Source organism: Colias croceus, chromosome 22 (genome assembly GCF_905220415.1).
Source record: "Colias croceus chromosome 22, ilColCroc2.1".
In the NCBI taxonomy this organism is placed as follows: domain Eukaryota; kingdom Metazoa; phylum Arthropoda; class Insecta; order Lepidoptera; family Pieridae; genus Colias; species Colias croceus.
Window position 1 is genome coordinate 1,496,038 of NC_059558.1, and position 22,720 is coordinate 1,518,757.

Sequence of the window (22,720 nt, forward strand, 5' to 3'; positions counted from 1 at the left end):
GTCTAAAACCTAATAAATAAAATTAGCGTAATGATTTTAGTATACCTACATGATAAATCTTCTATATCCTTTAAAATAACCGCATAAAATCAATTGCGTAGTTTCAATGATTTAAGAATTTAAACCTCGATCTTGAATTTTTATTTTGGATCCAATATTTTCTAAACTTCCATTAAAGAAAATATACTGCTTTTAAATAACTTTAAAATAGATTAACCCCGCTACTTGAATCAAGGAGCGAATCAATGATAGCGCTGGATTTCAAAGAAACAAATGTATCGATAATTGATAATCTGCGATACATTGACCCATTTCTATGTAAACTATCGATAAACGTGTCAATCAATATTGTTCGTTATTTCATAATCCTTTCAAGACTTAGATTTCAATAAATTTTAGCCCGTGACTTCGTTTTTCACATATAGTATAGGTAGGTAAGTGTAGCTATAGAAAATAATATAGGTAGGCATTTAAACATTAAAAAAGTTTCGGTTCAAAAAGTTTATAATACAGAAAGAAAGTTGAAAGAAAGTTGAACAAAAAGAAACTTATGTCAGGGACAAATATAAATGAACAATTAGTTACACTACATTGCCTTTGGTTTGATTTGGTTTCCATAACACAAGCGAAAAGCTTAGCATGGGATCATATTATATACAGGGTGACTTGTAAAACACCATCAACCTCGCAGGACAAGATAGCTAATCTAAGATAGCTAACATCATTAGTAACAACATTTGTTCTACGACTTTTTAAATTATTTTTAAATGATTTTTTAAACTTTTATTGTACTCTCCTAAAATTTGTAAGTCTATGTTCTATTCATTATCGGATGGACGACGCGACGCCCCCTTCCCCCTCTCGTTCGCTTCTTGTTTACGTAATTTTTGGGAGGCGTAGAGTTTATAATATTCAAACGGAAAATTAAATGAATATTTTTTTTGTATGAAAATAAAATCTAACAAATTATCAAAAGTCGTAGAACAAATGTTGTTGCTTATGATGTTAGCTATCTTGTCCTGCGAGGTTGCCGGTGTTTTACAAGTAACCCTGTATACATATGTATATTATTTATGTATTTCTATTTCAAACAGAACCAAATATATAACCACCTCTCTCTTACAGAATCCACCTACTATACCTGTTCGCGGTACTGACGGCAGCAGCTGCGTACCACCGACCCGACCTTCCCCCTGGACCATACTGTGGCCTGCCATCAAACAACCAATGCTGTACGAATAGAAAGGACGATTGTTCACATAGGATACTTGGTGAGTAAATAAACTCAAATATTTACTTATTCATCTAGGTTTCCGCCCGCGGCTTCGCCCCCGGTAGTCAAAGAAAAACCCGCATAGTTCCCGTTCCCGTGGGATTTACGGGATTGCGTCGTTTTCCCAGGATAAAAAGTAGCCTATCTCGGGTATCAAAATATCTCCATACCATATTTCATGAAAATTGGTTCAGTAGTTTAGGCGTGATTGAGTAACAGACAGACAGAGTTACTTTCGCATTTATAATATTAGTAGGTATGGATTAGCACTTTTGAATCATCCTTTCTCCTAAGAGCTTTACCATTCGCCACGGTGCCGAGAGCAGTGAGACAAGAAATTTCAAAGTTGCTTTTACAAATCTAATAAAATATACTAAATATAGATTTTGTTGGACATTACTCTACAAAAAGCAATACAGTTTTAACAGAGTAACATTATTTTTTATCTCTGACTATAGATGAATGTTACCATAGAAATATTAAGAATAAGAATTTTTTAAACCTGTAGGTAATAGTCGCTGTTGCCTAAGGCAGAATACTTGGATAGGAACATCTTTTAAAACGTAGAAAATGAAAAAAGTCGGTTTATAAATGTGTATTTTTCTCTAGCAGCATAGCTTCTAATTCTATGTGAGTCTGGTTCTTGATTTGGTTTTAGCTGCATTCAACTTTAGTTCACCTATCCTAGCACTATGAGTCTATGATGTACAAAGAAATCAAAGTAAAACATTCTCCATCAAATATTATTCTTTTTTGATTTTTTAACAACTTTTTCAGCTTTAATATCTATTTATTTTTAAAAAAGAGTATTGCATATATTTTAATTAATTTAATTTCTTCCAGACACACTATGTTATTGCGACGAATTCTGCAACCGCACCCGGGCCCACGACGACTGCTGTCCAGACTACGAGTCTGTCTGTCTGGGCATACAGCCGGAACCAGAGTACCTGATACAGCCCTGCGTGTACAGAAACCGGCAGTACTATCCGGGAGATAAACGGACGGAGAACTGTAATACTTGGTGAGTATATCTAGCAGATAAGAGTTAAGCAACTTATAAGTAATCGAAGGGTTACTGGAGAAAGAAGACTTTTTCTTCTTTCTTCAGAGTAGAAGACATAGGTACGAATTTTCGAGATTTTTGGTTTGGTGGATTTATTTCAGCATGAATTAGAATAATAATCAGGTCACGTCATATATCTATAATTATATGTAGAAGTATATCTGCAAATGCTAAAACAATTATAATTAAAGTTGACACAAAGAAGGATGGTAACTCATAAATTTCATTAGGAATTCCATCCCAATCTCTTGAATAATAAGCTCTGAATCTCTGAATACTGATCTAAAATACACAATGTTACATAAAACGTAAAAATAACTATAAAACGAATAAACCCGTTTACATTGATATTTAAAACAATTAGCAACTAAATCATCAAAGCAATATACGCACTCACAACATAAACACAAAAACACACACCCGCATACTATATAAAACAATAGGCAAAACTATTTAAATTTTAATTGCCAGTTAAAACAAACTAATTTTACGACTTCTTAATACCTACTAAATACCTCGTTATTTTATGAACTTTAAACGTACCTGTCATATTAAAATTCTTTTATATAAATAATAGCAACACTGACCCTATTTCTTATTATTTATACACTCGTGATCTTGAATCTTGACAAAAATATATTAACAAGTGACTTCGTGGTCTAGTTTCGTGTGAGCGTGTAACACACTGAAACTAATGTTTGTTATTGCTCGATTTCAAAAAAGGAGGTTATCAACTTGAATACTGAAGTAAATATTAATGGAACTGCAAATTATTCTCTTTTTATTCAATGTATTAGAGGCTCTACGGAGAGTTCTTAATTTCCTCTTATGTATAATTAACAAGTGATAACTGCGTTAAAAACAACCGACTTCAAACTTGCACTTGCAAAATTTACAAATACCTACAGACAAAAATGCTCATAAAATAAAAACTACTGGGCCTATCCGAATAAAATTTTTATGGGACCAATTCGACACCATCCCGCATCGAATAAAAAAAGAATCACGTAAATCGGTTCAGAAACCTCTGAGTAATCGGTGTACATACATAAAAAAAAAAAATATACCGGCCGAATTGATAACCTCCTCGTTTTTTTTGAAGTCGGTTAAAAAGATAGAGCTCAATAGAATAAAATCAATATAAAAAAATGTATGGAAAACAATTATAGCGGTACAAAAATATATAAGAAAAAAAAAACTCATATACCTATCTTAATAACTATATAAATGCAACTTTTTATGCAAATCTTGTTTCGATTAAAAACATAATTTCGTTTATTAATTGGTCGTTAATTTATATGGAATGTCTAAAAATGCGTTAATAAATGCATCTAGCTAGATGCACGATGAATTAGACCATTCTAAAAATGTTCTAAAAATTATAACCTCAAAAGTGCTTATTAAAAACAGCTAATTGGCGCTAACCTATGGACGCGCCAGCTTAATTCGTCAAGACCTTCATAATATTAGATTTATTAATCAATCTGATGACGTTACACGATGACGTCATATATTTGCCCCGTTATAATATTACCGTAATTTGTTAACTGATTGCTGGCTGAAAATAGAAACATTGCTCTTTTTTACATAGATAACAAAGCGATGCTCTAGACCGCGAATTATAAAACCACCTCAACTTTTTTTTATTATGTGTATCTTCTGTGTATATATAGGCGAAAGACATGATTTCGAACAAGGATATTTTTTATTATTTTACTAAATTTTATTTATAATAAATAATATGTAGAAAATTATAGCAAAATGGTAGCGATTAGCCAATACATATTATTATTATCTACTATACATAGATACTCTCCTATTAAATCCACATCCACAATCTAAAATATTTTCTTTATTTAGAAATCCAAATAATGTTGTAAGACTGTCAATTATTATAAATTATATCGACAAAATTTAATTGATTCTGGATACCATATCTTTTACAAATTCCACATTTAGTAAGCTTTAGTTCAAACAGGTTAGATTTTGCAAGCTGGCTATCTGGATAACCCACGCTTCAATATCCTGTTGGTAAGGCTGCCATGTTTAAATATGTGGAGGCGGGAAAGTTTTAGAATTTCCATTTTAAAAAAAATTTTCGCGCTAATTTCATCTCTATGAATCGGGTCTATGGTTTGGCTGTTTTGGTTCTGGATACGGCATAACGATAAAAAAGTAGGTACTTTTATAATGATAATCATAAACTGTAGGCCTATACAAAGAAAACAACCGATAAGCGAGTCCAAATTATATTTTTCAAATAAACTTTTCACCAAAGAATATCTTAATAAATACAGACGAGACAGTACATTATAAATTCAAAATAACATAACTAAAATAGAATTATTGTCAATATAATACGTACCCATTTTCAAATATATACCTATTTTCTTTACATTTACATGGAATAGACATTTTATGAATTCAAATTGTCATTTTTCAGTCATTATAACTGTTAATAATATTATTTTAAGAATTTAGATAAGCAGTCGTAACGGTTTGCAAATATTAACCATATAAATATTATGTTAATTTCATTTAAATTATTATGTTTTGCATATAAATGTTGGAAGCCGAAAATTATGTCAATTAGAGCTGATAAGCTAAAAGCATTATCAAAAAGGTTCTCATAATTTAGATTAATTTATATAACTCATATCAATACATTGGCAAATAAAATATGAGGTTATTATTTTCTAATAATAATATTTAGTTTCTTTTTGAATAATAATATTTAGTTTTATTAAACACATTAATTATTAGATATAGATTAAATAATACAGTATAACAGTACTGTATACTTAGAAAGGAGTTTTTAAAAAGTTTCTTTCAAGAAAGTTTTTTACAAAACAACATTATCTAAAATTTTATTTACGTGTTCTGTTCTCGAGAATTACATTATTCATTATTCGAAGTCGATTATATTATATCGATTATTTTATCGTGACACGTGCCATAGAACATAGAGTCGTTAGAAAAAGGTCGAATATCAACCGGAAAATCCACGCATTAAATATTTATTAGGATCATCCACACTACTTATACCTGTAATTTTAATGCCAAATGTCTGTCCGTCTGTTATGCTCATCGAAGTTCGAACCAATTTGGATAAAATTTGGAATAAATACAGATGAGGTGATTGAGGACCTCGTGTCAAACATAGCTTACTTTTTAAGAAAAATCACACATCGAAAGTTTTGACCTGTACTTATGTCTGCAGCGAAACCGCGGGGCAAAACTAGTTCAATGATAACTTTACGAATGTACATTGTACGCATCTGTTTTAGGTATAAACAAAACATCAATCTATCTTCCTGTACTTCAAAACACATTAAAACAGTAAATGTCACAATTTGGTCAACCCATGAATTATTTAAATGTTTTTTAAAGGTTATATTTTTAAGTGATGAATACGTTTATTGTTATGGTTTTCAAATTTAAGCTTATACGAAGGTCACCTGACCTTCCAGATGAATGTAATACATAAATCAATAGAAATATCTGGAAATATACATTCGAGATTCGATAATCCGTCGATTTGAGAATTGATATAATCGACAGTTATGAATTAAAAGTTAAAAATATTAACTATTCTCAAAAGTAATATTTTAACATATCTGCAACATATTCTATGCTCCGCGCCTATTGGTCGTAGCGTGATTTTATATTGGTCTAATAAGATCGGAATATAAGTCGAAATGCAACGGCGTGATAATAGAATGAGACCAATTTTATAATAAAAATAGTGTATTTAAAAATGTATTAAAAATGGGTTGACTGAGAAAATCCTGGACAGGATATTTTTTATTAATTATTAAAAAATCTTTTATTTTCATTGTTTATACCTGCCAACCTAGCCGTTTGTCCCGGTAAATATTAGAAAACGACTATGACTACACATTCTGTAGGTTTCATACTTTAAGTCTATTATAATTTTTTTTTATTATGTTGATACTGCAATTAATTAAAAAAAATGTTTTTTTTAAATTCATTAAAAATGTCGTGTCCTGTCCAGGATTTTCCCAGTCAACCCATTTTTAATACTTACATTTTTTAATACACTAAATCTTCTTATATATAAAATTGAATCGCAAAATGTGTTGGTAAGCGCATAACTCGAGAACGGCTGAACCGATTTCGATAATTCTTTTTTTATTATATTCCTTGAAGTACGAGGATGGTTCTTATGTAGAGAAAACGTGAACATGTACCACGGGCGAAGCCGGGTCTCGCTCGAAGCTCGGGTTATAAAATTGGTCTCATAGCTCATTCTATTATAACGCCGCGTTGCATTTTGACTTATATTCGGATCTTAGACCAATAGCCTAAAAACATTAATATCGAATATGAAGTAGTTAGTACCTGAGTTAAGAAATCTTCAACTATATTATTGAAGTAAGGTTAGATGAAATATTATTCTTCCCGGGAGGGACTTAAGTTAAATGTTTTCTTTTTCTTTTTTATACCGGTTTAACCCGGATGAGCCAGTGACTAGTTATACTAGTTATTCATAGAAATTCATGTTTTATCATCGATATAGAATTTAAATTATGAAGCAATTGTAATTAATCATCTATAAAGAGTTCTTTCAATTTATTTGAAGACCGAATTACGGACAATTGGTCAAAGCAACGAAGGTCGTTGTAATTTAGAAACCGCAAGCGAATTTGTTGGCAGATTGAATTGTATGACATAAGTTTGATATTATGTTATCTGTACGAATATTGTAAAGAAAGTTCTTTTGCTTGTACTAAATAAGATCCGAAATAAATGGACCTGCTTCGAACATTATATCTATATGTAGAAACTGTTTTTGTCGAAAATTGGTTTATTCGTAGTCTACATTGTAATACATTTTTGAGGGAGACTGGGTATGTTATTTTACGTTTGTATTCATATTCAGAATTTTAATAAATTTTATAAAATATTTTTAAAACAATTTCTTTTTTGGCGTGAAATTGCGAAAAAAAGATATGTTCTTCCTAATAAACAGTAAGGACAACCAACGTTATGGCTTTAGGCGGAATGCAAAATGTCAAGTGGCTTTTCAATATAAATGTTAGAAACGTGATAACGTTAATTAAAATACCGATTGTAATATTTAAATGCTACTATTGAGTTACTTTATGGTATCTTATAAAGCTCAAGAGTTTGTTTATTTGTTTGAATGGGCTAATCTCAGGATCCGATACTGGTCCGATTTCAAAAATTATTTCGGTGTTTGATAGCCCGTTTACCGAGGAAGGCTACATCACAACTGCTTCATATCATCTCACTAGAACCAACGAGCGGAGCACTGCGGGTTAAACCGCGGGGCACAGCTAGTGTACTATAATCGAAAGTAATGCAATCAGAAAACGAATAAAATTTGCTAGATGTTTTAACGTTTGTAGAAAATATTGTTACAAAATCATAATATTTTGGTAAAAGTTCATTACAAAGTCATTTACCTATTATTTTTTTATATTATACTTAATGCAGGTAGAGCTCCTTTAAGTTTTTGGGCATAATCTAGATCTATCTCTTTAGAGCTTTTAGCTCTTAAAAAAGTCTAACAAAATATTGTAAAGTTAGAGCTTAACTATTGAGTGTGTTACATTTTTTCCTAATTACATACCTACATATACATAAGTAGGTACCTTGTATAATTAATTTATTTAAACAATAATAAACAATATACATGTATAATCACATTCGCACTTGAGAATTGTGAAAGTTTCAAGGTGCATTGCTGTTCATGACACAATAGTTAAATATAGTTCATCCCAGGTGGTCAATGGATAGTCAATAGCTCTGGCGATCCGCCATCTTTAAATGTTATAGCGATGTGCATGTTATCGATAATTATTTAGGTAGGTAATGCACATGAGTAAAGAAATAGTAGCTAAAGTACAAAACATATCAAGAATCGTCGGCGCAATTTATTACATGTGCAAGGGCGGAATCAATAAGATTAAAAAAATATCTGCTTAATCTTTGATTGATTCAAAAACACGCAAAACTTTCACATTTTATAATGCCATACGTTACTTTAAACGTAAATTTAAAATGTAACCCCATTGGAAAGTAATAATAAATTTAAAACAAAGCCTACGTTTCGTGACTTGACAAAATATTTTATCGATAACGGCGATTTCGAAAATGCATTCACTTTTTCCTTGCGAGAGTGATGTCACTTATCGATATATATGCCTTCGCGGTATGAATAACAATTTGTTGACTTTGAAAATTCGTAACAATAATATTTGAAACACGTATTATCATAAACATGAGTTCTAACCTTGTTTTTTCTGTTACAATGACACCATAAATTAATGGCTATAGTCCTTTTATAATAGGCAAATGAAAATATTCTTCACTTGAGTTTGGGACACGCGTCAAGATATAGTATTTATGTAAAATCAATACAAGTCAATCTTGATAATATTATGGATGTAATTAATATGCATGTCTCCCAGAAGTAGGTAGGTGTATTCCCTGTGACTCTACAAGACAGAACGCTTATTGGGTTTTACTAAAAAAGTGAGCAAATAAGAGTTTTCATGCAATTAAAACAATAAATAATTGTTCTCGTCCTTTAAAAACAAACAAAATTCTATTATATGTACAGATTAAATATAATCGATATCATGTATTGGTCAGTTTTAATATTTATACTAATTAGCCTATATTTATTCAGTAAATACATTTTATTTGCTTTATGATATGCGTATTATTCCATAAAACAATGTTTAGAGGAATAACCTCGGCTTATAAATAAAAAATGTTGTGTGGTTTTATGAAACCACGGTAAAAGTGAAACTTTTTTTCACACTATAGACATTTAACTAAAGGTTATCGTATTTGTACGATAATTATCGTACGTATCGTGCGTCACGCGACATGCGCTACACAGACCAAAAAGTTTGAGACGATGTAATAAAAGTTTCTCGAATTTTATTAGCTATTACGAATTTTATTAGCTATTACGTAATCCACGTGTGTAAACCTAATGATATATATTTTATATTTTTTGCATAAAAATGTTTACAATTTGTAATAGTTTTATAACACTAATAAACGACATAATAATTATACCAATAATAAATATTTATGTTCGATAATGAAACAAAGTTTGAATGAATGAAAATTCTTTATTGCAATTAAAATTACATAAGTCGTACAAGTCGTACAGTACCTAAATAGTCGGCAATATATTAAAAGATGCAGTATCTACAGGCAAACCTCAAAATAAAAGAAAAACACATCAATACTTTAAAACTTCAGTCATTGTGCTTATTATAGACAATATTATTTCTCATCGTATTCGAGACTGGATTAGTGGACTGTGGATACTCTAAGATGGATACTTGGTTTTCCCGCGACATTTTTCATTGGTGCTTCGCTATATGCAATAAGCCTTTCTGAATGATCTATCAAACATCGATAGAATTCAAACCGGACCAATAGTTACTGAGATTACCGCGCTCAAACATACAAACTTCAGCTTTATAATATTAGAATATAGATGTTTAAATTCCGTCAAAATCGGTCAAAAAGCCGTTATGTTATAGTATTTATGATCAGTTTATTACTTGTTAGTCGGTTTATGTGAAAACTATGCAGAATTTATAATATTATTTTATGCATAGTAGGTTAAGTGTCTTGTCTAAATGTTATTAATACTGCGTGTCCATTTCGATTTAACTATTTATGTTCATTGCAAGTTACAACTAAGTTTGCAATCTAATAATATCACATACATATTGCATCACGATTCAATTTAAACCTTAATTTTCAATTTATAAGTGCGTGTTTTCAAAGAAAAACCCGCATTGTTCCCGTTGCCGTGGGATTTCCGGGATAAAACCTATCCTATGTGTTAATCCAAGTTACCCTCTACATGTGTGCTAAATTTCATTGTAATCGGTTCATTAATACTTGCGTGAAAGAGTTACAAACATATGATACTAACATAGTTTTTAAGGCCATTTTACTAACAAATATATGGATATTAAATTAATCTGAAATAAATGAAATAAATAAATAAAATAAATAAAAATAAAATATTTACACATACTGACACATCCAGGAAGGATAGGATAGGATTTAATTTATTCCAAACATATTTTTACAATGACGATAATAGAAAAACTACGGCACATTTACGCTAAATAAGTTTTGTTATTATAACTGTACCTATCTATAAATACACAGTATAAATACCTAATTCCACAAAATAATTTGTTTTTTTTATTACTATTGTCAACGAGCGGATGACGTCATTCATTCTGACATAATACTATTGTCAAGCCATAGTTCTTAGGGTGACAAAAAAGTACAGTTTCCAATTTAAATAAATACCTTAAATATAACGTCACGTTTCTTATGTGGTAATACCAAGGTTTTTTTTTAAATTTCCATTTTAGGAAAAGCAAAGAAAAACTAAAATAATATATTACAAGCCTACAAGTATTGGACAATATTAAGCGACTTAAAAAAATCAGGTGTAACCGACGCGACGTCTTTAGAACTCCTCCTAAACTCGATTTAGACCCACTAAGTATAGACAGACAGATTTAATTCAAACCCTGTACACTTATCAAGGATCAGTGGCAATACAATAATTTTGAGATGAAAGCGTGTTTTTAGATTTTTGAAGTTATACTTTTTTTGGCGCAATGGAGAAAAATGATGAGAGTGAATTTTTACGGTGCGCGCGCACGCCGCACACCGACACCTAAATTTAACAGCATGAAATTAGTTCTAGGTGGTATGAAAATTGATAACTATGTTCAAGTTATATTCTAGTATTTTTTTCCATACGTCAAAGAAGTATAACTTCTAACGCGTGTACATAAGTACGCACACTCTTTTTTTTAATTATCTGTTTTATTTATTTTAAGACTGATAAATTACTTACAAATAAATTCAATGCTTTACAAATAGGGTAGTATGACAAGAAAATATTTCATAATTTAACCTTTAGCGCATATCAAATATCTAATGAATACCGCAGAATAAACAATAATACCTTTTACGTGTTAAAATTATTTTAATACAGGTAGGTATTATATTTATAATAAACTTGTCAAGTAGTTAAAAGGATGAGATAATATGCATTAAAGGAATTTGCATTCATACCAAACACACCTATATCAGATATTCTACATCATAGAGTCATAGGCTAGAGTTCTATATTTATCTGTAGTAATTTGTCACGTATTCCAAATTTAAATGTTCGAAATGTCAATTGTGGCGCCATTAACAATAATTGTAGATGACGTAATCAGCAAATTGGTTTGCTTTTTTTTCTTAGTTCGAATCAGTTTAGGAATTTTTCTAATGGTCGTTTAAAAAGATAGAGGTTATGATACAGAAATTAACGAACTGTTAAATGTAGGAAATATGAATAAGTATATTATAATATTACTCACTGCTTTGTTATTTAAAGGTCGTTTTCTTTGTATATTAAATCGATATTAACTACTGCAAAGAAAATTGATTTATAATAACATAACTTCTTTAAAGGTGTATTTTTAGAAATAATTTAACGATTCTTCATAGTCAATGTTAACGTTCATAAACGTTTTTAAATTTATGCCAAATCAAAAGGTAACAAGGTAGCATAATGGGTCTCTTCTAAAGTTATTTATTTCGTAATTAATTAAAGTTTATGTCGATAGATATTCTGTGAGAAACCTGATAAATACTTTCGTCAAAATGAAAACATTAAACAACATACAGAATAACCAAGGAAATTTTGTTACGAATAATTTTAACTTAATAAAATCCGCAATTTAGAAATTTGACACTTAGGTAATAATATTTTATTTTATATCAGTAAGTAACAGCTTTGCATTGTAATGCAGTATTGGAACAATTGAATTCAAGTTTATGCGAACTTTCAAAATATCGATATATGAACAACACTTTTAATTAATATCGATAAAGACAGTCGATAATCACCATGAAATTTATGGCGCCAAGTTTTATGTTCAAGAAAGAACCAAGTCAGTCGATCGTATGTTTTAGGGTGTGTACACACTAGCGTTGGAATTTTTTTCAAATTTATTTTTATCTGGTTTACTATTATAAAATTCACTATTGATAAATACATTTACAGGCTATCACTGCATTTAACTGTTAAAAAAGGAAAAAATAAATTACACGAATTTCTCGCGTTTTCTGGAACGTCGGTGAAAACCTAATGAAAATGCATTAAACTGTTATTAATATTATATTGTAATTTATGGGTAAATTGGAGCTTAGACAATCACACAGAAAAGAAATTAGAAAGAGGAAATTTTGCAGGTCCAAAAAAAAGAGGATAATAAAAAATTTTAGAATGGCGACTGTCACGGAGGCTTACACCGCTTACACGGAGGCTTTATTTGAATTACGCTGACCCAAAAATCCTAATGTATGATCGTTGTTCCACAGATAAGATAAAAATTAACGATAAATATTGAAATGATTAATTCATGCGTGTTTATCTACTTCATTTAAATAATTTAGTCATATGGAGAGTAAAGTTATTATTACTTGCCAACTAGTTTTATATAGAAAAAGTTGACCAGTTTGGAGTATCGAGCATAAATTTATTTCACTGTTTTTTTTAATGATTGGGTTAAAAATTGCTTTGTGTTAATCCGAGAGGCAATCCTTATTCAGAATTTAAATAAACACACTGATGACTACATTATCTGATATCACAGATTATTTTGAACAAAAAGATAGACGAAATATCAAAAGAAATATGGTTGCCTAATAATCTGAGACGGTACGGTATCATCATATTTTATTCAAAAACAGTCACTATAATTTTATTTATACCTATATAAATTAATTTTATTTATATCAAGGTGACAACCCTAGGCATCAATCATAATATAGGAATTTTATTTCGTACGTACTTCAAAATCTGCATACTAAATGGTCTATGACGAACACAAATATGCATTATTCAAAATATGACATCATAGAAGTTATCATTCTAGGTTATATTTATTTAAATCTAGTATTATTAAAGGTCATTTAGATGGTAATGAAAAAGTTATTTGTACACTAATAATAATAATATATTTATTTAGCCTATGAAATTTAACTCCAATGGATTGAAATTAAGGTTCAACTTAATTATTTGAGCCAGATATTTATTAAGTTGAAAAAGGTAGTCCCAAAAGTAAAAGCTAAGGGGATCTTGCAGAGTCTGCACTAAATATTTTATAAGAAATACAGTTTCATAATTACAGTACAGGACACAATATAATTTGGGACATGTATTATATTATATTATTATGTATTATATTCGTTAAGTTTTCAAAGTACTCAATGGATTTTTATCAATTTTATATGAAGACAACTTAGGAAGACAAGACGAGTTTTTATTCTATAATAATTGACCTGACAAACATTGACCATTATTACGAATAGAACAAAAATTGATATTCAAAATCCTGCTGTAAAAATATAATAATATGCGAGTGCAGCCGTGGGCAGCTAGCTAGTTAACACATTAACAATGTCGATTGACCGTGATGCGTTGATGACATCGTGTCGCATACGGTAAGGTCATTGCGAATGATCTATGAGATTTATGTCATAATTTGCGATCGTTATTAGTATAATCGAATACCTATTTCCTATTTATATAATAAATCTGTGCGTTAATTTTCAAGATCTTTGTTGATTATTTATTTATGCATAAATCAGAAGATCGATTTTGCGCAAATTTTGTACAAAGTTGTATTTTTAAGTTTGTATCAGGTATCATGTGAATGAAGCCGCAGAATAAAGCTACTAACTAATTCTTACACAATTTATATATTTTTTGGGAACATCATATCTTAATATATGTATATAAATCTCGTGTCACAATGTTTGTCCTCAATGGACTCCTAAACCACTTAACCGATTATAATAAAATTCGCACACCATGTGCAGTTCGATCTAACTTGAGAGATAGGATAGTTTAAACATGTAAGTAGGTACCACGGGCGAAGCCGGGGCGGACCGCTAGTTGTATTATATTCAGAAAAGTATATCACTAAGAAGCTTAGATCATTAAGCTAAGAAGTAAGAGCTCTAACGCATTTATCTACTGATCACTTTTTGGAAGCACCTTCAGGCTACAAGAAATTATAAAAAATAACATATTTTATATTAACCAAACAATTAAACACAATAGATAAATATGTAACAATCAACATTCAAATAATCATATGATAAAGAATTGGGCTACATTACGAAACGACGACTTGTTAATTTTCAACGCACATTTGATGTTTATCCCAGAATGATAGATTTACACGCTGACGTCATCCGATGATGATGAGTGACGAAATACCGTGAGTCAATACGTTTTTATGTAATCTTTAGCTTTTTATGGCCATTTATAGTCACAATGAGTTCAATGCCCACCTTTATTTATATTCACTTACACACTTCATGATCTGTTTTTTAAGGTAACAAGTTTGAACAAAATTGACTAATTTTTAAAATATTTATTGTAGCATTGTTCGTTTTTAAATCGTCCAATCGACGGACAATTTTAACAGCAATTTATACTCTATTATTACAAAAAAGAAACATAAATAACAGATATATTTAAACAGGAATTAGAAACTTAGTTGCGTTCCAATAATTTGGCCACCCACTATACCTAACTAAACCACCCATACATACATTTTTCGAATAATCCTAACGTAAAATTACAAGGAAAGGCGGCAAATATCAAAGCATTCCATTTAAATAGAGCGGGCGGTTTGATCAAACATGCATTAGTAGTGACATTTCACACATAGATGTATGCTATTGATGCTCCAATGTTGATCATTATTAGGCTGTGTAACGAACAAGCGTTTTAAAATGTACTTAGAATATAAGAGAAGAATATTCAAGTACTTAGGCACACATTTATATTAAGCTATTGATTTTTACTAAAAGGGAATTTTCAATTTATATACCTAGGTGTATGAAGTGTGTGTATTTTTCTAGTACAACAAACACGTAGTAAATATATTATTTCTATGACTGAAACTTTCACGTCCCTTAAAAAGCTGTTATTTATGCACTACAAACAGGCTCTACATTATACAATTATATTTAATCGTTTATCAGATTAACTTAAGCCACTTATTACACTTCATTATAATCATAAAAAGCTGAACATATGTAAACACTACAACTCTATTCCTCTACCAGTTTAACTAAAGCTCCTTTTAAATTAACGTATTCAATACAATGTTAAATATTGACAAAAATAAATTAAACGCCTCGTGTATACTCACCCTAAATCTACAAACCTGCGCGTGCGCCGCTCGTTTATTCAACTATTAATAACGCTAATTGTTGTATATCTCATTCAACTAACAAGGTCAATATATTCGGCCAATGCAAAAGTGTCATATAAATCTTATGATGTAATGCGACATTCCTTATATGATAGAAATGTATGCTATATAAATCATATTAGGTATATATAAATCTCGTGTCACTATTTTTGTCCTCAATGGACTCCTAAACCACTTAACCGATTATAATAAAATTCCCACACTATGTGCAATTCGTTCTAACTTGAGAGATAGGATAGTTTAAACATGTAGGTACCACGGGCGAAGCCGGGGCGGACCACTAGTATATACACACACCGGCACAATTAGCGGAACAGAAACCGATACGCGAGAACATCGTCTGGGATTTGAACGAATGGCAGCAGGTTCTCTTTACTGATGAGTGCAGAGTTCTTTTAAAACAGATCAATGGGAGACAGCGAATATGGAGACACAGAGGAGAACGCCAAATATAGTCTAATTTTGAACACACAGTGGCTTATGGTGGCGGCTCGATTATGGTTTGGGGAGGGATATGTTTGAGAGCTCGCACGGAGTTATTGATAGTCACAGGAGGGACCATGACAGCAGATAGATACATCAGAGTGTATCATTTGCCCCATTTATTGGTGACTACTTTATTCTAATGCAAGATAATGCTCGTGCTCATAGTGCACAATCGGTACAGGCATATCTGAGCCACGTAGGTATACCGGTGATGCAGTGGCCAGCAAATTCCCCCGATATGAATCCGATAGAGCATGTCTGGGACTTGCTAAAAAGAAGGGTTAAATCCAGAATGCCACCCCCCAACAATCTGAATGAACTTGGAAACGAATTACTTGAGAAGTGGGAGCGGTTGCCTCAAGAAATCATCGATAACATAAACTGTAGCAAGCCCAGACGAATGGAAACCGTAATCAGAGCAAGAGGGGGAAACACTCGTTATTAATTTTGCTTTAATTTTATTGTCAAATCATTTAATGCTTACTTTTTTTATTTTTTTGTGATGGTTCATAATCATCTTAAAATTTCACTTATTTCAAATTTCTTAATTTTTCAATAAAAAATAACGAAGACTTTTCAAAGTCGTTGTTAAAAGATGTTAATCAACTTGTTATTTTGTATCTAATTACATTTTCGTCAAATATATGCGTTATTATCTCATAGTCTCACTTTTTTTTTGTTCCGCTAATTGTGCCGGTGTGTATATATATAAATCTCGTGTCACAATGTTTGTCCTCAATGGACTCCTAAACCACTTAACCGATTATAATAAAATTCCCACACCATGTGCAGTTCGATCCAACTTGAGAGATAGGATAGTTTAAATCTCAAATCGTTTTAGAGAAAGCGGGCGAAGCCGCGGGCGGTAAGCTAGTAATGTTTATACACCTAAGTACTAAAACATTCTTAAATTCTAGGAAAAAATGTATTGTCACCGATCCTAGCAACACTAAGTTTGAATAAAATCTGTCTGTATGAAGTGTGTAAAATCAAGTCTAAATCGGTTACGAACTTACAAACATAGTACACTAGCTTACCGCCCGCGGCTACGCCCGCATTGTCTAAAACCTAATTAATTATATACTAAAACCTTCCTCTTGAATCACTCTATCTATTAAAAAAAATCTGTTGCGTAGTTTTAAAGATTTAAGCATACAAAGGGACATAGGGACATAGAGAGTAGAGACAGAGAAAGCGACTTTGTTTTATACTATGTAGCTTACTATGTAGGTAGTGATGTAAAGCTTATAAAAGCGTGTTAAAATTAATGTTTGTCTGTATGTCCTTTATAGTATCGTAAACAATGCATTTAACCACGATCTTCAGCAAAGTGTATGTATTGAGCTCACAAAGATTTCTGAGTTGGTAAGACCAATATTCAACAGTGAACAGACGAAGCCGTGGCGCACAGCTAGCTAGTATTTCAAACGTATAAAGCAGATGTTTTATTTGTTGTTTTTTAACCTATGCATTTCAAGAACAACTTAATTATAAAAATACCAACTTAATTATTATGCATATGCATAAGTATGCATTTTTATAGCAATAGGTTCATCATTAGATCATCTCAAAAAAGGTTGAAACACGGAAGATATCACGAGCAATACGTGATACAGTAATAAAAATTCGACCGTCTCAAATGTTAATTGATATTTCTATATTGTCTATAATTAAGTTGGTATTTGATTCCTTTATTTGATCTTTATAGAAATAAATAAATTCGCTTACGCTATTCCGCAGTCAATGTCAATGATCAATCAAATGGTATGCGGACAACATAACAACCTTATTTTATATATTTATATTTATTATTACCTATATCTACGTTTTATTGAATGAGACTTGCTTCTTTCCTATTATTACAGATAATATAATAATAAGCTAGTAATAATAATTATAAAATTATGTCATACTGTTTTGTATCAATATAATATTCATATTATGTTTTTTAATTAACGTTTACGTAATCTTTCAAATTAGTTATAGTTATTATTCTAAGTGAAGACAAATCCAACAAACCAAAAATCTGTCGAATTTATAAGTGGTGTAACTAAAACGACTTTTATTTATAAAGAACTAGCTTTCCGCCCGCGGCTTCGACCGCGTTTTGAAAGAAAAACCCGCATAAGCCCCGTTCCCGTGGGATTTCCGAGATATCAAACTCAAACTCAAACTCAAACATTCATTTATTCAATTAGACTACTATTTAGTAGCACTTTCGAATCGTCATTACATAAGTATTTTTAACATTTACCACCGATTCGGAAAGCAGTATCTATGGAGAAGAATCGGCAAGAAACTCCATAGTTGCTCTTTTAAAGTCACGTCAATATTACATAATATGTAACTTATATCTAACTTATACATAATATATCATAATATGCCAAAGAATATCCTATGTGTTAATCCAAGTTACCCTCTATATATATGCTAAATTTCATTGAAATTGGTTCAGTACCTAGTATTTGCGTGAAAGAGTAACAAACACACACATCCTCACAGACTTTCGCATTTATAATATTAGTAGGATGCACATTTTATTTATAATATTGTTTTATTGTTACAGTGAATGCATCATAACAGACGAAGTGAAACTGACAACAGAATGGAGATGCGATCAGGACGAATGCCTCATGAGCCAAGACGTGGTGTATGGAGTCAACCAGCCTGGCATGAGCTGGAGGGCGTATAACTACAGCCAGTTCTTTGGCAAGAAGCTGAAAGACGGTCTGAAATATAAGCTTGGTAAGTCCTGTTATCCTAGTACAAAACAAAATGTAATAATGCTATCAACCAGGATGGTATGAGCTAGCCAGTTCTATGGCAAGAAGCTGAAAGACGGCCTGAAGTATAAGCTTGGTAAGTCGTGCTATCCTAGTACAAAACAAAATGTAATATGCTATCAACCAGGATGGTATGTGCTGGATATCGTATTAGCCAGTTCTATGGCAAGAAGCTGAAAGACGGCCTGAAGTATAAGCTTGGTAAGTCCTGCTATCCTGGTACAAAACAAAATGTAATATGCTATCAACCAGGATGGTATGAGCTGGATATCGTATTAGCCAGTTCTATGGCAAGAAGCTGAAAGACGGCCTGAAGTATAAGCTTGGTAAGTCCTGCTATCCTGGTACAAAACAAAATGTAATATGCTATCAACCAGCATGGTATGAGCTGGAGGGCGTATAGTAGCCAGTTCTATGCTTCTAAGCTGAAAAACGGCCTGAAGTATTTAAGCTTAATAAGTCGTTTTTTATTACGCTGTCCTGGTTATGCCATACTAGCTATCCGTCCGCGGCTTCGTCGAAATTCCGAGGAAGAGAATTAATTAGATTTTTTACCGCCTATGTATATAATCATTCCGTAGGGAAAAGAAATACAAACAAAGATATAAACATGTAAACAAACAAAACAAAAATACATGACTTTAATTTTTATAACGGTGTATTTAGATCAAACGAGCGAATGCTCATTCTTATATTATTACCTGTGTTCTTACTTCTTACCCCACTATGTCAATTTTTTAGTGTAAACAGGCGTAGAGCATTCTTCGATGTTCTGAGTGCGTTCGATAAGATTCTATGCAATGTTCTAATACTGAACAACACTGAATACGAATTTCATTTACTGTTGTGGACTGTATAATTGTTGGGGTTTGTGTTCAAGAAAACACCCTTCCTTCGACATACATATATTATCGACCCTTATGTACACTATTACAATTTATACTTAATCACTATTACATATTCACTATTACTTATTCACTATTACTTCTTCACTACTAGTCTGGAAGAAGGACTTGCTGCAACTGACTCTAGTTCCAAAATGTTCGCTATTTATATGCGTTGCTGGCGGCGAGATACAAAGTGATGCGGCGAGCCACAAAGCCATCGCCCGGCGGCGAGACACAAAGCGGCGGCGGCGGCTCAAAGCGGCGGCGGCTGTCTTGCATGTGCCGCCTAGGCCACGCCTCCTCCACGTGCAGACGCAATACACGTGGCGTACTGTGTAGAACGCGATAGTCGAAACCGCGGTGCGCCTCGTCAAAACCGCGGTGCGCCTCTTCTTCCACGTGTAGCGTTGAAACTCCGCTCCATACACGTGGCGTCGCTGTGTGGGGAGCCCCGTTGTCGCCTGCGCTTGACCTTGATAGTATGCTCGTCCTTTACAGTCCTCCCCCCGGCGTAGCTTGCGTAGCCTCCTTCATCACGACGAGCTTGCTGACGGGGCGTCTGAAGATCCCGCTCTTGGTCTTCACTTCGGCTACCCGCACAGCGTCGTCCGGCCCGGCGTGAACGCGCACCACGACCCCTATGGGCCATGTGTTGCGCGGCGAGACGTGGTCCACGATGATGACCACGTCACCTTCCTCGAGGCGTCGCGTGTCCTTTCGCGCCTCCCCCCGTGGCATGAGCGTCGGTAGGTACTCCTTGATCCATCGGCGCCAGAAGTGGTCGACCCCGCAGTTGGTGAAGGGTCGGTGGAACGGGTCGAGGCGAGCGCGTGGCAAGTACCCTTTGGCTGGGACCTGCAGCATCGCTCGGCGTACTCGGCACAGCGCGCAGTTCTTCTCTATGGCGCGCACTGTGGGCCGCAGGTGGATGACCCAGTAGCGCTGCCTCAGGTCGTTGGTGACACGCTCGCGGTTGGCGTGTCCGGTGGCACAATGTTCCTGTAACACTATTAGTCTGGTTATTCTGTGCCGGCCGTGGAGGATCACCGGCTTCTTTACCGTGTCGGGTGCCGTGGCTGCGTTTATGCGGCCCCTTACTCTCAGCACGCCGTCTTCCATTACCGGGTCCAATTTGTACAGTCTACTGGATCTGCTGATGGGGCGCGCGTCCTTGATTCGCTTTATGTCTTCCCCAAAGCTGTCGTTCTGTGCGCGCTGCACCAACAGTCGTTCGGCTTGTTCCAGGTGGCGACATTCTAGTCTCGTCGCCGTGTGCCTGATGCGCATGTCGATAAATGCGAGCACCCTTGCTGTTGCTCCCACCAGTGTGCGGAATTTGGAGAAGCGCTCTGGATCCGGCAGCCATTCCATCTTCCGTGGCAGCTCGCTTACATGCAGTACATCAGCCTCGTCCGTAGTTTCTCGAAGTTCCTTCTCCGTGGGCCACTGGTCCTCCGTCTTCATAAGGAATTCTGGACCCTGGAACCATCGATCATGTCCCGTGGTGAAACTTAGGCGGGTGGCGTAGTCGGCGACATTTTCATGAGTCGGTAGCCACCGCCACTCTTCCTTCTGTGTTAGTTCTCCAATCTCACCGAGGCGATGCGCGACGAACGGCGTGTATCTCTTTGCATCGTTGCGCACCCAGTGCACCACCGTCGATGAGTCTGTCCAAAACCAAGTACGAGATATGTCATACCTGTGCTCTCTTCTTATCTGATCAGCGAGTCTTGCGCCAATCACCGCCGCTTGTAGTTCTAGGCGCGGGATCGTCTGCGCGCGTCGTGGTGCCACCTTCGCTTTCGCCGAGACGAGTTTCACTTGTACGCTGCCGTCCGTTCGCCGCATATGCCAGTACGCCACGGCTGCATACGCTTGTTCACTGGCGTCGCATAGCACGTGCAGCTCGATGTCTTCGACGTTGTCCGTTGCGTAACATCGCGGTAAACGTAGTGCGCTGACTGCTTCCAGCTGCGCCAGCCAGCCCGCAAACTGCTCGCCCTCTTCTTCAGGTATCGGCTCGTCCCACGAAATCTGGAGGCGCCACAGGCTCTGCAATATGATTTTAGCACGGATGGTGAAATAACTTAAGAGGCCTAGCGGGTCATAAATTGACATGACCGCACTTAATGCTTCGCGCTTGGTTGGCGGGCGCTTGCGATCTCGCACCTCCACCGGTACCCTGTTCATCGCTGTGTTGAATCCTAGCGCGTCTTGCTCGGCGTCCCAAATTAGCCCGAGGATCTTCGGGGCTGGCTGCGCTCCTCCCAGCTGCGTTGGTGTGCTGGCGTGCAGTTCTCGTGGCACGTCCCTCAGCACGCTCCTATCGCTGGCGTTCCATCCTCGTAGCTTGAAGCCTGCCGCCGCGTGCACTGTCCGTATTTCTTCGATCGCTTGTCTGGCTTCCTCTGCGTCGGCGTAGCTCACCACCAGGTCGTCCATGTAGTGGCTCTTCATTATCGCTTCCAGTGCCATTGGATACTGTTCTGCGTGCTGCTGCGCATTATGATTGCGGATGTAATGCGCCATAAACGGAGAGCTCGCTGCGCCGAATATCATGGACGTCATCTTGTAGTGCTGTGGCGGCGTGTCGCGTCGGCTTCCCCTCCATAAAAACTGCTGCGCTGGCTGGTCTTCGGGTCTTATTTTCACTTGTAAGAACATCTCCTCTATATCTGCTGTGACTGCCACTGCCTTTTCCCTGAATCGAAATAATATACCTGGCAGTGATAGTAGCAAGTCTGGGCCCTCAAGTAGTTCATCATTTAAACAAGTCCCGTGGCTTTTGGCTGCCGCATCAAAGACCAATCGCTGCTTCCCTGGTTTGTTGGGATTGGTCACAGCAAAATGCGGCAGGTACCAGCACACGCTGCTCTCGCCTTCACTGCCAT

At 34.5% G+C, this 22,720-nt stretch overlaps 1 protein-coding gene across 1 annotated transcript in view; it reads left to right on the plus strand.

The window, feature by feature from the left end:
• The window catches only part of LOC123701640 (uncharacterized peptidase C1-like protein F26E4.3), a 51,930-nt gene that overhangs the window by 12,150 nt on the left and 17,060 nt on the right, over positions 1 to 22,720 (plus strand). The window contains exons 2-4 of the mRNA XM_045649125.1: positions 1,126 to 1,271; positions 2,117 to 2,297; positions 18,726 to 18,904. Of these exons, the coding sequence (XP_045505081.1) occupies positions 1,126 to 1,271; positions 2,117 to 2,297; positions 18,726 to 18,904 (506 nt within the window). The remainder of the gene's footprint in view (positions 1 to 1,125; positions 1,272 to 2,116; positions 2,298 to 18,725; positions 18,905 to 22,720) is intronic.